Genomic DNA, 15637 nt, shown 5'->3' with positions numbered 1-15637 from the left:
GACAGAGAAGGATGTGAGTAGACGGGCACAGAGAGTAAAGAGGACAGGAACCAGGAGAAAAGGATCAGAGCTCATGAGAAGCCCACCTACCCTGAAGAGGTAGAAGCCAATGGCGAGGTAAGGCTTCCGGTTCCGGTGCCTGTGCCGGGGCTTCTGGAGCAGGGATACAAGCACACTGCAGGGCACATGCAGCCTCCTGCACTTTTGGGGCCTCCAGACCGACAGCAGGAACTGTGGGTTCTTCCAAAACATGTCTGGGGCAGAACACAGCAAGGCAAGACAGGATCCCCTAGCATCCCATGCGGCAAACCCCAGAGAGGAGCGCAGATCCAAGGCACTGCCCAGGGATTCCCAGCCAAAGTCCCCCTGATGGAGCCAGGGTCTCTCCCACCTCAGCTCTGTCCCCTCCCAACCACCTCCTCCACTGCAGGTTCTTCGACCGACACACAGACCAAGAGTTACTCTCCATTGTAACTCTCTTGCCCAGTACACTGCCTGGCACAGACTTTGTGCCCCTGGCTCAGCGGCTGCGTTAATTGGCTATACTGTAGTCCCCAGGGAGGTGCCTTTTAACACTAACCAAGTCTTAGCTTCTGGGCAGCTTCAGTCTTTGGGGGTACACTGTGGGGGAGAGGAAGCCAGAGCTAAGGCCACCCTGGGCCCTGCTGAGATCACAGCCCCAGGTCTTTTTTCCCAAAGAGATGGTTCAGTACCTCCTTGGTAGAAAAGGGACGCAGGCCCCAAACCTCTCCATCTCCACCAAACCACTCATCTCCTGTACCTGATGACCTGGGAATCCTTGACTTTATTTCTCTACCAAACTCTAGGTAAGGAGGGCCTGATAGTTATCATATAAAAGCTATTTCCATCCTGCCTATTATAGGGTGGTTACATCAGCATATCAATGGCCTTGTCCTAAATCCACAGAAAGATGTAACCCCTCCTCCTACTATGCATGTGCACCTGTGGCCTCCTGGTGCTCACTAGGAAAGGGAACCTTCTGGAAATATGCAACCCCAAGAGGTAGGCAGCTTGACTGAGAATTCTATGCCTTTGTGTAAATTAAGACAAAGACACCTCGTTTTCCTGGTGGACACAGCCCAGGGCCAGAGCACGCAGCTCAGCCAGTAGAGCCTCCTCACCCTCAGCCATGCGCCCTGGGCTCTGTCCGCAGCCACCACCACTGCCTGGAGAAGCTGCCACTTTAGATCCAAGAGATCCTGGCTCCTGTGCACACACTCACCTCGAGGTGACCTCATCTGGCCACCGGCTGTAGTTCCTTTCTCCCATCTCCCCTCCAGCATGGTGTACAACCAGGTCTGGCCCACCTCCTGACTCAGCAGGCCTGGGCTCAGTTTACAGATGACTAGAAGTGTGAAATGTGTTTTAAAGTCCCGCAGTGTCATCCTGTGCAGAGGAAGAAGGAACAATGCAGAGAGGAAGGAGATGACACTTAATCATCAGGACCAGAACAGAGGCTGCAATTAAGCACTGAGCATCCCAGCCCTTTCTTGGACCCAGGGCCTCATCCTTCACGCCCTTGGGCAGAGCTGAGCTGGCTTTGGACCCATGAGAGTGGGGCTGGCTGGACCAGTGTGAGGGTCCATCGTGGGAGGTGGTGCTACTGAGAAGCCCCACCCTACAGGCTGCCTGTGGGAATGTTCTCGTTCCACTGACGGCAGTGATAAAGCGGAACTGAGGCATTTGTATCTAGTCAGTTGATCTACAAATGTTCAATAAGAATTGTGCATATCAGGAGTTCCCGTCGTGGCGCAGTGGTTAACGAATCCGACTAGGAACCATGAGGTCGCGGGTTCGGTCCCTGCCCTTGCTCAGTGGGTTAAGGATCCGGCGTTGCCGTGAGCTGTGGTGTAGGTCGCAGACGCGGCTCGGATCCCGCGTTGCTGTGGCTCTGGCGTAGGCCGGTGGCTACAGCTCCGATTCAACCCCTAGCCTGGGAACCTCCATATGCCGCGGGAGCGGCCCAAGAAATAGCAACAACAGCAACAACAACAACAACAGACAAAAAGACAAAAGACAAAAAAAAAAAAAAAAAAAAAAAAAAAAAAAAAAAAAGAATTGTGCATATCAGTTCCTAATCATTGATGGATAAAAATCTTTGCTCCTGCAGGCTAACCTTGTGACCGGAGGCATGCTGTCTTAGCAGCTGAGGCTCGGTTTACTATCTGTAACACAGAAATAGGGGCAGGTGCAAGGCTCTTAAGTTCAGTGACCACTTCAAGAGGGAGAGGGCCCAGTCGTCTGAAAAGGATGGGTAGGGAGAGAAGAGGGGCCTGAGGGACAGTGTGGAAGTTCATAAAAAGGGTGAACAGCAGAGGGGAAGGGAGAACAGGTAGGTCTCAGGTCAGACACCTAGAAGCAGCATCAGCTCAGGGCATCTGGCAGCAGCTTATAAAAAGGGGTGTGAAGCTTTAAGCAGGTAGAAGTAGTAGCTTTGCTCTTAAGGGCACAGGTGTGGTGGCTCATAGTTTGGTATGAGCTCAGTGGGCTCAGGAAACAGAGTGGAAGCCATGCCCACGCTCAGTTTTGTGAGTCCTCTGAGCTCCATGCCAGGGGTCACCACTCCCGTCACAGAAACTTTGGCTGTTTGATTGCCCTGCTAGCCTGTGAGCCCCTAAAGGATCTTGTTGATATCTGTATAAGAGATGCCTGGCTGTCATGAGGCACCCCATAAATATTTGCTGGATGGATATCTTAACATAAGCCAGGGCACCTGTCTCAAGTCCCTGAGTCAAATACCAGAATTCGCCATCATTCTCTTTTCTTAGCAGCAGAATTCTCTCCTTGGGGCTCAGTAGTTCCCATGTACTTGAGCTGAAACAGAAAAACAATGTTTTCTTGGGGAAGGAAAGGATTGCGAAGGGCATGCAAGAAATTCTGCAGTAAATGCTCTATAGTGTTACTTATTCTCATTTTCCTACTGCTTGCAGGGAACTAAATCTTACATCCTTTATTAGAAAAGCAACACGTGACATTAATTCCTCACTTACTCTGAGCCAAGCTGCGGGTTGGGCTCTTGACATTGAATTTCATTGAAGGCTAATGACAACTTTACAAAGTAGGAATTTCCCTGCCATATCAGAGATTAGGAAACTGAGGTTGAAAGAGATTAGGTTGCTTGTTTGCTTTATTTTTTTTAGGGCCGCACCTGTAGCACATGAAAGTTCCCAGGCTAGGGGTTGAATTGGAGCTGCAGCTGCTGGCTACTCCACAGCCACAGCAACACCAGATCCGAGCCGCGTCTGTGACCTACACCACAGCTCATGGCAATGCAGGATCCTTACCGGACTGAGTGAGGCCAGGAATTGAACCCATGTCCTCATGCATATTGGCCAGGTTTGTTACCACTAAGGCATGACAGGAACTCCTAGGTCACTTGTTTGAAGTCACAGGGTATTAAATGTCAGAGCTAGCACTGGAACCTATGCTGCTGTTGCTTTTTTCTCACAGCCCATCATTTTGAACCTCTGTTTCTGGCCATAAAGGAGTAACGCTTTCTCGTATCACTTCCCCACTATAAACAACTAAAAATGGAACACAATAAAAGAAACAACAGTTGTCGGACACTAGACAGCAGGCAGCATAGAACTGTGACCTCAAGAAGAGGGAAGCAAATAAAATGAGCCCTAACATGGCCTAGAACTCTGTCTGAAACGAATTCCCTGGTAGGGAAGTGGACCCCAAAAGAACCCAGCAGTCCTGCCGAGTGGAAGAAACAGAGTCAGAAGTTCAGGGAAGATAAGACAGCTAGAATTTGCTGTGTAAATGGCCTGGACTGGCGGGTACACGGAGAAGGAGTGCCAGAGAATGTCATAATGGTTAGTCACACATGACTAAATGTCATTTAGTCTTTGGCTGAAATAAAATCTGTGCATATAATATATAAAGTGAAACCCCGCAACGCTGGACTCTACACAGAACAAGTCCCAGAACAGATGCCAGGAATTTGAATTCCCACCTGCCAGAGTCAAAAGGCCTTACTGTATACACAGGGCCTTTAGTAGAGCCCAAAGGCTCTGTACCTTGGTAATGGGGTAAAATTATCCCCAAAATGAAGGTTTTTCTAGATCTGTCCTAAAAGAAAACTTCAAAGTATCAAAATAATCCCTAAGCAACTAAATGTACAATATCCAGCAGCCAATAAAAAAAAAAAAATTACTAGCCATATGAAGAAGCGGAAAAAATAATCCACGACCAGGAAGAAAAACAGAACTAGAAATAAGAGAGATGTGATGGGCTTATCAGATAAGGGCATTAAAACACCTATTGTAAATATGCTCTACATTCTCAAGGATATAAAGGGAACTATGGACGTGATGAAGAGAAAAGTGAATGATATTCTCAAATGGTATCTCTAGAGTTTAAAAATATAATATGTAAAAAGGAAACTACTCTGGATGAGACTAAAAGCAGATCAGCATAAAGCCCATCATTTTATTTAATTCATAACACACGTCTGGCTCAAAGAAATTAAGACATTTGCCTAGAATCATACAACAAATGTCATCTTTCTCAAAGGCAAGAACTTGTTCTCTTAAACAAACCACTACCAACCACGTTATGATGCTATATTTATGTAACACTTTAAAATTTATATAAATATCTGGATGCCATTTTTCCACATAGACCCAGTCCCTTTGACAATTCTCTTTATTAATGGATAATAAAGAGAAGGCAGAACATTCTATCAGGAGTAAAATTCCACTTATTTTTCCGAGTCATCATTGTTTTCATCTATAAAAATGATGAAGTGATCATGCATATGCGAAAATGTTTAGGGTTCTCTGAAGTGTTATATGGAGTGAAGAATTATAAGTCTTCATCGCCAGAGGGAGAAGGACTATAACACTTGGTCTGTTTTTGTCTGTAGCTTATGAAGCCCACATCCCTCTAGGGTCGACTCTAGGCAGAAATACTCTACAGGTAGGCAGCCGATCAGAATGCCCAGAGGTCATTAAGTGGAACTAGAATGTAGAGACCGACCCAGATCTGTCTGTACCTCTGACTCAACAAGCCCAAGAGTGCACTGACTGGAAAGAATGCTGGACTAGTTGCCAGAGACTTGGCTTGAGTCATGCTGTGAGACCTTAAGGAATGCACTGAATCTAAACATCAATGTCTTCATCAGCAAGTGGGAATAAATCTACCTACCTTAAAACAGCATTGTTTGGAGGATTAGACAAGATTACACAAATTCAAAACGTTAGCACAATGCTGGCAAGCTTGCCATAAACATTAGCTTCAATGATTATAATGAATAAAAAGGATCTATATATTTAAACATCTCAAAAATGTGAGGGAAAAATATATTTATACACACATATATGAATCACTTTGCTGTACATCTGAAACAAACACAACATTGTAAATCAACTCTACTATAATAAAAATTAATAATTGTCAATGTGAGCGATTGACCTTCACCGTCTGAAAGCTTTCCTGATTCAGCCTGAGACCAAACGCATGATCTGAATTTGTGTACCAATGGCACCCTCCTTTGCAGGCTTCACATACTCCGTCCTCACCCCTCCCAGCTAGTCCCAGAAGTTCACCTGTCACTCCAGTCACCTTTCCACTCCACCTTCCCCCAGGGGTTCCTCAGCTTGACTAGATACTCAGGTCCATGTTTGGAGGTCACCTGCATAAAACGAGAACCAGTTGGGGCAGCTGGGCTGAGTGCCAGCTGCAAATGTTGCAGATATCTGGGCAAGATTCATGCCTGCAGATGAGACCTTGAAATGAAAGATCAAAGGCCCTTGGAGTTGGGAGAGGAGAAAATTATTCTGCTGCTTACTAGCTGTGATACCTAGGGCAAGTTAGTTACCTCTCTGCATCTATTTCCTGATCTATAAATTCTGCTCATAGTCACTCTACTGCCATGAGTTGAATGGATGCTTCCCTCCAAACATATGTTTACCTAGAAGCTGTCAGTGTGATTCTATTTGTAAAAAGGGTCTCTGCAGATACATTAAGCTTGAGCTGGAATCACCCTGGATTCAGGTGGGTCCTTACAAAAGAAGAGAAGGGGAGAGACACAGAGCAGAAGGGTGTGTGAAGATGGAGGCAAAGACCAGAGCTGTGCATTCCAGGCTAGAGAATACTGGGAGCCACCTTGAGCCAGAATGCGCAAGGATTCTCCCCTAGAGCCACTGGAGGGAGTATGGCATTAAAGACACCTTGATTTCAGACTTCTAGCCTTTAAAAAAACAAAAACAAAAACAAAACCTCTGAACAAAGATTCTTTTTTCTTGCCTTGTCTCAATTTGTAGCAATTTGCTATACCAGCCCTAGGACACTAATACATCTACTTATAGGACTGTTGTGAAGACTAAGTGAGTTAATAACATCAATAAAGCATTTAGGACAGTATTTATCACATAGCAAGGGTTAAATTTTGCTAAATAACTTGGTGAATAAATATAAAATTATAAATATCTTAAAATATAAATTTTGTTAACTAAATCTGAAAATAAATTAAAAGTTCGTGGCACACTCACAAACTTGATCCATGCAGATCTAGGAGGAAGAAGAAGTCAGGTGTGAATGGAGTTGAAAAAATCTAAAGGGACTTGGAGGACTTTGGGGAAGTCACACTCTCTAAAGAATAGCAGGTTCTTTAAAATTCAACCTGTCAGAGTTCCTGCCGTGGCTCAGCAGGTTAAGAACCCGACATAGTGTCTGTAAGGATGCAGGTCTGATCCCTGGCCTCACTCAATGGGTTAAGGATCCAGCGTTGCCACAGCCACAGATGTGGCCCAGATCCCACGTTGCTGTAGTGTAGGCCGGCAGCTGCAGCTTCCATTTGAGCTCTAGCCTGGGAACTTCCACATGCTGCAGGTGTGGCTGTAAAAAGAAAAAATAAATTCAACCTGTCGATTCCTTATTTCCATACTTTGTTCCTTCATCCCCCTCCATCAGAAATGCCCTTGCATCCTCGCACAAATCTACCCATCCTTCAGTGGCCAACTCAATGTCGCCTCCTCTATTAAGTCTCTTCTGCTTTCCTCTAGCCCATACACATAAATGTCTTCTCTCCTACCTCTAAACCCCTAAAGCCATTCATCATTGCTTTCTTCTTTCAGTTTCTCCTTTGCTTCCCTATCAATTTATATGGTTTGTCTCCATACTTGACTGTAAGCTCTGGGTAGGCAGGGTCCCTGTCTGCTTCATCTTTCTCCCAATGCTTAGTAGAACTCAAAAGATGGATAGCAATGGAAGGAAACTGGGAGGCTTCTGAAAGGAGCACTTGGGAAAGAAGCAAGAATCTGGAGGGAAAACCCAGAGAGAAAACTATCACTGGCAGCCCAGGGCAAAGTGAAGCTCAAAGAAGGGATGTGAGGTACAGCAGGGCTAGATGGCTGATTGGCTGGGGCTGCCCCAGGGTAAGAGGCTGGGAGGTGCAGTGGGCAGGCCAAAGGCTGGACCCACCACTTCACCCCAGAAAAAAGGCACAGAGGTCCGGGGAGCCCACCACCTGCTTGGCAGGTTCACTGGAGAATTCAGGCCCTAGACTGGGCTCAGATGCTAACATTCACCATGATGGAGGAAGGCCTTGGTGAGAAGCCCCCCAGGGAAGAGGGGAGAGGGTGAAGGGAGACAGAGGGGCCTGGCTCCACCCACCTTCCTGATGCCTGTCAGAGTGTAGGCATGGCCGTCCACCAGCCCATTCTCCAGCACCCTCTCCTTCTGCAGAGACAGAGAGCTTTTGTCAGTCTTCTGCTGTGTACAGCTTGTTAGGAGTCCAAGGGGACGCATTTGGCTGGAGCCCAGGGTTTATGGGGAGGGAGGGGTGGGAGAGACCCATGCTGTTTGCTTACAGTTTTCAAAGCTCTTGAGCACCCACAATCACCTTTGAGCTTTTCAAGGAGTCAGGATGCCACCCTGTAGTGATTATCATCACCCCACTTTCCAGAGGGCAACTCAGACTCAGAGCCACTAAGTCATGTGAGATGACATGATGGTGGGTAGCGGAGGCGGGGCTGAACTGAGGGCTTCCTACTCTAGTTCTGGGTTCTTGTGCCTCATGAAATTAGTGGAGACTAGTGGTGCTGGTCAGTTGCCTTGCCTGTGGCTGACACTTGAGGATGGTTAGATCCCTTCTGCGCAACATCTATATTCTACTGTGCTCTCGCCTGCCCCAGGGACTCAGCTGTGCTCTTATGGTTTGAACATCAGGACTCTGGGCTTGGGAGTTGGTGGAATCTGGGGGCCCACACCCAGAGCCAGGGGAGGAGGCCATCCTGCCAGGGCACAGCCCCGTCTCACCCCTGCGTGGGTCTGGCAGCCAATCAGGGTCCTGCTGTAGATGGCTCGGGTTAGAATGTCCCAGAGGTTGCAAGGGGCTTCCACAAGGTTGATGGTCATTGTCACCCCTCCAGTGAAGTCCACAAGGGCTTCAGATACCTGTCCGCGCTGTAAGTCTTCATAGGAGCCAGAGAGCCTACCCAGGGAAGGAATCAGTGTGGGATAAGGCAAGGGTGGGATGGTCCAAACACGCCTCATGACCCCCCCTACTTGGTTATGCCTGGGTCACGTATCTGCTCTTCCTTCCTTCCATCCCAGGGACAAAAAAGGAAATATATACTCAGAGTTTCTATCCCTGTTCAGCAACTCCATCCATTAGGGAAAGGCAAGATTCTGGAACGCTGGTGCCAGTGGGGTACCCTTTACACAGGAGACCCTGGATGGGTCAGTTCTAGATTTACAGGCATGTGCCTCAGGATCTCAGCTGATAAACTCGACCTGCCTCCCCTTGCCCTCCCTCAACATTGATGAGAGGGAGACAGAGAGACAGAGGAAGGAAGGGCTAGCAAGGAAGGGGGAAAGTTTCCCAGTGTCATCTTACTTAGCATAGGCCTTTTCCAGAAGAGCTCCCCAGAACAAGTTCTTGTAGGTGGAAGAGACAAAGACCAGCTGGCCAGCCTCGTTCACGGGCAGTCGGTCATCTACCACCACCGGAATCCACTTCCCAAAGTGCCAGAACTGGAAGGAGAGAGTGCCCGCTGGTGAGTGGAGACTGCTGTGGAAGATGGTCAGCCTGGGGGACAAAGACACGACTCCCCCAGAACCCTCTTTCCTACGGCCAGCTCCAGGATGGAGCACCAGGAAGACACTCACCCAGAACTGGAAGATGCCAGCATACTTCTCAGTGAAACTCTGATTCAGGGGAACAACGCGACTCAGGATATCCTGGTGCAAAGTCAGAGCTTGCAAAGCCGCCAAGAACCAGCAGTCACCTGAGACAGAGAGCACACATCCTCAAGGATGTACCATTCAGGCTTGCACAGACCACCAGTGTCAAAGGGAACCTACAGAGGACTTACTGCGCGAAAGAAATGCCCGGTCAGTGAGATGGATTGGGAGTGTGGGGTTAGTGGATGCAAACTATCACACTTAGAATGGCTAAGCAATGTGGTCCTGCTATATAGCACAGGGAGCTATACCCAGTCTCTTGGGACAGACTATGATGGAAGATAATCTAAGAAAGGGAATGTATGTATATGAATGACTGGGTCACTTTGCTGCACCACAGAAATTGGCACAAGATTGTAAATCAAATATATTTTAATGCTATATAATTACCTTCTCCTAAACTAGGCTGCAAGCCCAGAGAGGATAGCAATTGGGACCAGTCATTTCTCTTATATGCAGGGAGGAAGCAGGGTGGAAGATGGTAGGTGAGCAGAGTAGGGGGTGGGGAATATTGTCTGGAATCTGCATTTGACACCAAGAACTGAACTGTATTCCTGGACTAGCTTTTAGCTTCCCAAATGCCCCAAGAGCAGGAACCTGGGCCCAGACACAACCAAACTTTTCTAAGTCCTGCTTCTGTAATTGATTTATGTTCTGAAAAAAAGCCTCAGCCCTCTGGACCCTATTTCTCTGTCTGTGAAATGACACTGGTGACAATATCGCTACACATGTGCCTTCCCTCCTGGCCAAGGGTTTTTTTCTATTCTTCTAAAAAGAAAGCTGGGTTGAGCATAGATCTTCTTGGATTCTGGGGCATCTAGTGACTGGTGTGCAAGAAGGAATTGTTCCAGGGACTAAAGCAGAGTGAGCACATTTTCCCAACATGAAACTTAGATCTGTAAGTTGGTAACGAGGATGATAGTTAGGCAAGGTGTGGCATTCCCACACCTCCCAAAATGATAACAACCCAAAGGACTGTTATCATTTTCCAGCCAAGGACATCATGTCAAGGTGAAGTTCAGGGTAGCCATTTCTCCATTAGGATCTCTCAGTCCTCCTCTTCCCCACCCCACTCTGCTTTGACTGGGCCAGGCGTGCAGGTGCCGAGCATGTGTCTCGGGGAATGGGCAGACTTACCTACCAATCCCTGGCACAGATCCAGCCTTTTGGCCTTGGCGGAATAGAACTGGGGATTGCTGTGCAGCTCCTGTGGGAACAGACGGAACTGACCTTCTAATCAAGAACATAAAAGCTCCTGGAGCAAATATACATATATATATACACACATTTGCATAGTTTCCCATATTCCAACACTTGGCTTCTGGGAGCATAAATACAGAATATAAGTGAAATCAGGGCTGTCCCAGAAAATCCAGGCAAAGAGATTTGGCCTACTCTATTTCCAGTTTCTTCTTGCAGCTTATGTAAGGCAGCACTCTGGAGAACTCTGTGTAGATATTGAGAAGTAGCACTTGAACCAAAAATGCCTTTTCTTGATGCTCAATGTTGCTAAAGATTAGAAAATGCAAATCAAAACTACAGTGAGGTATCAGCTCACACCAGCCAGAATGGCCATTATTAAAGAGTGTACAAATAATAAATGTTGGCGAGGGTGTGAAGAAAAGGGAACCCTCCTACACTGTTGATGGGAATGTAAACTGGTGCAGCCACTATGGAAAACGGCATGGAGTTTTCTTTAAAAAACTTAAAATAGGAGTTCCCATTGTGGCTCAATGGAAAGGAATCTAACTAGGAACTATGAGGTTGCAGGTTCGATCCCTGGCCTCACTCAGTGGGTTAAGGATCCAGCGTTGCTGTGAGCTGTGGTGTAGGTTGCAGATGTGGCTCGGATCTGGCATGGCTGTGCTGCGGCCAGCAGGAACAGTTCCAATTAGACCCCTAGCCTGGGAACCTCTATATACTGCAGGTGCGGCTCTAAAAAGACAAAAAAAAAAAAAAAAAAAAAAAAAAAAAACCTTAAAATAGAATTACCATCTGATCCAGCAACCCCACTCCTGAGCATATATCCAGAGAAAACTATAATTCAAAAAGATACATGCACCCTAATGTCATAGCAGCACTATTTACAATAGCCAAGACATGGAAGCAACCTAAATGTCTATCAACAGATGACTGGATAAGGAAGATGTGGTATGTGTATACAATAGAATATTACTCAGCCATTAAAAAGAATGAAATAATGTCATTTGCAGCAACACAGAGGGACCTAGGGATGATCTTACTAAGTGAAGTAAATCAGGCAGAGAAAGACAAATACCATACTATATCACCTATTTGTGGAATCTAAAAAAAACAGATTCAGACATAGAAAGCAATCTTATAGTCACCAAAGGGAAAGGGAGGGATAAATTAGGAGTCTGGGATTAAAAGATACACACAATTTTATAAAAAAATAGACAAACAACAAGGATCTACTGTACAGCACAGGGAACAATATTCAATACATTATAATAACCTATATTGGAAAAGAATCTGAAAAAGAACATATACATGTATATATATGTATATACATATATAACTATACACCTGCAACTAACACAACATTGTAAATCAACTATATTTCAGCAAAAAAAAATGGAGTGTCTGTTAAAAATGGAAACTCCTGTGTTTTGTTTTGTTTTGTTTTTGCATGGGTCTCATTTTTCCTAGAGATATTCCCATTCTCCTTATTCTCCCCCTGCTCCTTCTTCCCACCCTGATCCCAATTTTAACAGCCTCTCTGGCTTTCCTGTTGAGATGCAGGCTGGGGTGAGGTGGTAAGTGTGGGCAGTCTCTGCTCCACAGCAAGCCCTAAATCCCTCCATCTTTGCACTGGTTCCCCAAGGTCAGGTATGAGACAGACTATGTCAGCAATCCCCAAGATTCTCTGGGAGAAGGAGAATCCTGGCTGCCCTCTAATTTAGGAAGCTCACTAGGGCATCTTATACACAGCAGGGACTTATTAAGTCTGGGGCTGTGGGCTCCGATGGTGATGGCTGAATAGGGAACGGAAGAGGGGAGAACCTGTAGCACAGCTGACTTCATTTTGTTTTCTGGCTGTATTCTGGAAGTATTGCATGTCAACCCAGTTGGAGCGGAGGGAGCTGGATTGCCTCTGACACATTAAGAAGTTGCCTTTTGGAGTTCCTGTCATGGCTCAGGGGTAAAGAACTCAACCAGTATCCATGAGGACAAGAGTTCGATCCCTAGCCTCACTCAGTGGGTTAAGGATCTGGGCGTTGCCATGAGCTGTGGCACAGATGCGGCTCCCATCTGGCATTGCTGTAGCTGTGGCGTAGGCTGGCAGCTGCAGCTCCAATTCAACCCCTAGCCTGGGAACTTCATATGCCGCAGGTGCAGGCCTAAAAGACAAAAATAAAAAAAAATATTAAATTAAATTAAAAAGTTGCCTTTTAAGGGACTCGATGCATCTGATAAAGTGAAGAATCCTTTGTAAAGTGATTAATAGCTCCTTCATTTACATGTTTCAGGAGCCTGATGTGGGGGACAGAGGAGTGAAGACACTTTGTCTCGGGCATTGGTGAGACAGGTGAGGCTGAGCAGCACCTTGACATGTTTCTGGCAGCAGCTGCTCTGCAGTTCTGGGCGGGGCCTGAGGGAACGCTTACATCTTAGACGGCTCTCAGGATCAGCCCTGGGTTCCTCTGGGAAATGGGAATGTGGGGACTGACCCAGGGCCCTTCACATGGGGATCAATGGCGGTGAATAGGATCCTGAGCCCTGGGGCAGAGGGTCTGGGTTGACACACTGCGCGCTGTTGTCCCGATGCCCCCTCCCCTTACCGGAGGCCGCCTCCAGTACACACGCTCCGGCAGCTTCCGCAGCAGGGGCCCGCGCCCGATGGAGTGCAGGGTGGCCGGGAAGCTCTGGTCCTCAAAGAGGCAGCCGTCTATCAGGCATCTTTCCTGCAGGGCCTCGTAGTCCTGTTTGGGGAGCTGCGAAGAGCTCTGCATCCAGTCCTCGCACCCCAGCTTCCAGCAGCCGCCTAGAGAAGACCACAGCAGCATGGCCAGGACCCTGCGGACCCCAGGGCCTCCGGGATGGTCTCTGTTGCGCCTGAAAAGATGAGCGGAGGATGCTTGGGCTCCTCACTTCCTGTTGAGACTTTGCCAGGCCCGCGGGGAGGAGGAGAAAGGAGCTGTGAGAAGGAAGCACTTGGTTAGATCCTTAACCTAGAGAGTGGGGTCCTGGAACCTTCACTTAAGTGCTGGGGCTCCTGGTGGGGGGTCTGGCTCCCACAGGGAGACCGGTGTCAAAGGAGGGTCACCCCAGCCTCAGGGCTGAGTCCCGCGGCCCCTGACGGTGCTAGTGTCACAGGGCCCCACTTAAGCGGGGACACAGGGAGGAGAGGAGCAGGAGTGTGAGGTTGGTTCATTGGGCTTGGGGGTCTGGTGCCTGTTGTGGGCGGCTGTGGCTGCACCTTCTGAGCTTCCTCCAGGGCCTCTGAGCTTACACTCATCCTTCCTCCTACTCCAATGTCCTCCTCCTTCTTCCCTGCAAAACTCTGTCTCTTCCTTTCCCCTTTCTACATTCTCTTCAAACTACTTTGAATACATTTTTGGCAATGTGAAAAAAAAAAAAAAATCACACACATGTTGTGTCAAATGCTGAGATTTTTCAGTTCCTACCCATCCATCCTTTCTTCTTATTAATAGAATCCCAGTTTTGATTGCCCAGCTACAAAACTTGATTGCCCCAGCCTTCTTCTTGGACAAGGCAGCCACACAGTCTAGTGCTGGCCAGTGAGATGTAGGTGGATGTCTACTCAGTGGGGCTTTTGGAAAAGCCATGACTTTCTTAATTTAAAAAAACAGCCTCAGTTGGCACTATTTTTGACTTTCTCCCTTTCTGGAAAGCAGATGTGATGCCTGGAGAGGGAGCAGCTGTTTTGATACCATTAGGGAAAAGCTGCATGCTAGAAGGAGTCAGGATCTCAAGGACTTCTTTGAACAAATGCACCAGCCTTCAGTGGTTTGCCTCTAGGTATCTTCTTACATGAGAATATAAACCATTTGCTTACTTAAGTCATGGTAGTGGCCAAAATCTGTAATGTTCTTTGTGTCAGGTACTGCATGGATGTGTGTTTCATGTAACTCTAGCACACTCTCTACTGATAACTCAATGACATGTAAAATTATATATATATACACAATATATATGTAATTTTTATTATATATTTGTTATATATGATATATATGTTAAATTTACATATATATATTTATACATATATTTTAGGGGGTCAGTGGGTCCCTCTTTTGAAGTTCACGCATGAGCTTCATATTAAGAGCTCCGTAAGCCATGGGCTCCACCCACCCCAATATTCCAGCATATCCATAGATCTCTTGCATCTATTTTTATGCAGTTGTGATTGGTTAAGCCAATGACTTTATGGCCTCTATTACTTGCATTATCTACCTAAAGTCAGAAAAAGTCACAGCTAGAATAAGCCTTGCAAAACATCTGGTTGAGTAATTTCCAAAATTATTTTAGCAGTGAGTTCCTTCTTCAAATGAAATCCTACAGAAACTCAAGGGTGGAGGCTTGAGTTTGCAGGTTGGACCCCAATGCACTTTGCAGTTTCTCAATTTATGATTTGAAAATCACCAATGTTTTATAGCCCAATTCAATTTTAAATGTTAAAACTGAAACCCATTCATCCATTCATTTAATAAAATATGTATTGAGAATCGGTCACCTGCCAGGCTTGAGTTAGGCATCATTCTCCAGAGTCTGCTCTGCCCTCCTGGTTCTTACAGTCTAGTGGGGGGGAGGCAGGGGTGTTAAATGATCTTTTTAACTCAATGAATTCTATTACACTTATAGTTGTACAATGATCATCACAACCTGATTTTGTAGCATTTCCATCCCAAACCCCCAGCCTATCCGCCCCCTCACCCAACCTTTCTCCTTTGGTAATAATAAGTTTTTCAAAGCCTGTGAGTCAGTATCTGTTCTGCAAATAAGTCCATTGTATCCTTTTTTTAGATTCCACATATAAGTGATAGCGTATGATGTTGGTGTCTCAGTGTCTGACTAAATTCACTTAGTAAGATAATTTCTAGCTCCATCCATGTTGCTGCAAATGCCATTGTTTCATTCCTTTTTATGGCTGAGTAATATTCCGTTGTGCGTATGTACCACATCTTCTCTATCCACTCTGTCAATGGACATTTAGCTTGCTTCCTAAATGATCTTTTAAGTGCTATGTGAGGAAACTGAATCAGAGCCTGATCCAGAGCCCGGGGCTCTGACTCTCATTAGAGTGGTCAGTCCTCAATGCCAGGAACTCCCATGTGTGTAAAATATAGTACTTGGAACAGAATGTCGAAGTACTAAAAGCAGCCTAAAAAAGAAGGTTGATATGAAGTACAAGTATTCGATCAAGACTCTAGAAATGACCCGA

At 46.5% G+C, this 15637-nt stretch overlaps 1 protein-coding gene across 1 annotated transcript in view; it reads right to left on the bottom strand.

The window, feature by feature from the left end:
• Window positions 1–13372, bottom strand: part of CAPN14 (calpain 14) — a 30710-nt gene extending 17338 nt beyond the window's left edge. The window contains exons 1-10 of the mRNA XM_085019694.1: window positions 13017–13372; window positions 10351–10420; window positions 9139–9257; window positions 8867–9003; window positions 8287–8461; window positions 7642–7707; window positions 5574–5659; window positions 2761–2835; window positions 1244–1407; window positions 87–254 (exon numbers count right to left, since the gene is read on the bottom strand). Of these exons, the coding sequence (XP_084875820.1) occupies window positions 87–254; window positions 1244–1407; window positions 2761–2835; window positions 5574–5659; window positions 7642–7707; window positions 8287–8461; window positions 8867–9003; window positions 9139–9257; window positions 10351–10420; window positions 13017–13241 (1285 nt within the window). The 5' untranslated portion in view covers window positions 13242–13372. The remainder of the gene's footprint in view (window positions 1–86; window positions 255–1243; window positions 1408–2760; window positions 2836–5573; window positions 5660–7641; window positions 7708–8286; window positions 8462–8866; window positions 9004–9138; window positions 9258–10350; window positions 10421–13016) is intronic.
• Between the last annotated feature and the right edge of the window lie 2265 nt (window positions 13373–15637).

The sequence above is a fragment of the Sus scrofa genome, chromosome 3, assembly GCF_054392235.1.
Source record: "Sus scrofa isolate SSC_HxYL_T2T_F1_AM1 chromosome 3, Sscrofa_HxYL_maternal_Yorkshire_Landrace_v2.0, whole genome shotgun sequence".
Lineage (NCBI taxonomy): Eukaryota > Metazoa > Chordata > Mammalia > Artiodactyla > Suidae > Sus > Sus scrofa.
Note: the sequence above shows the minus strand (reverse complement) of the source record. Positions and strands in the feature narration are given on the sequence as shown.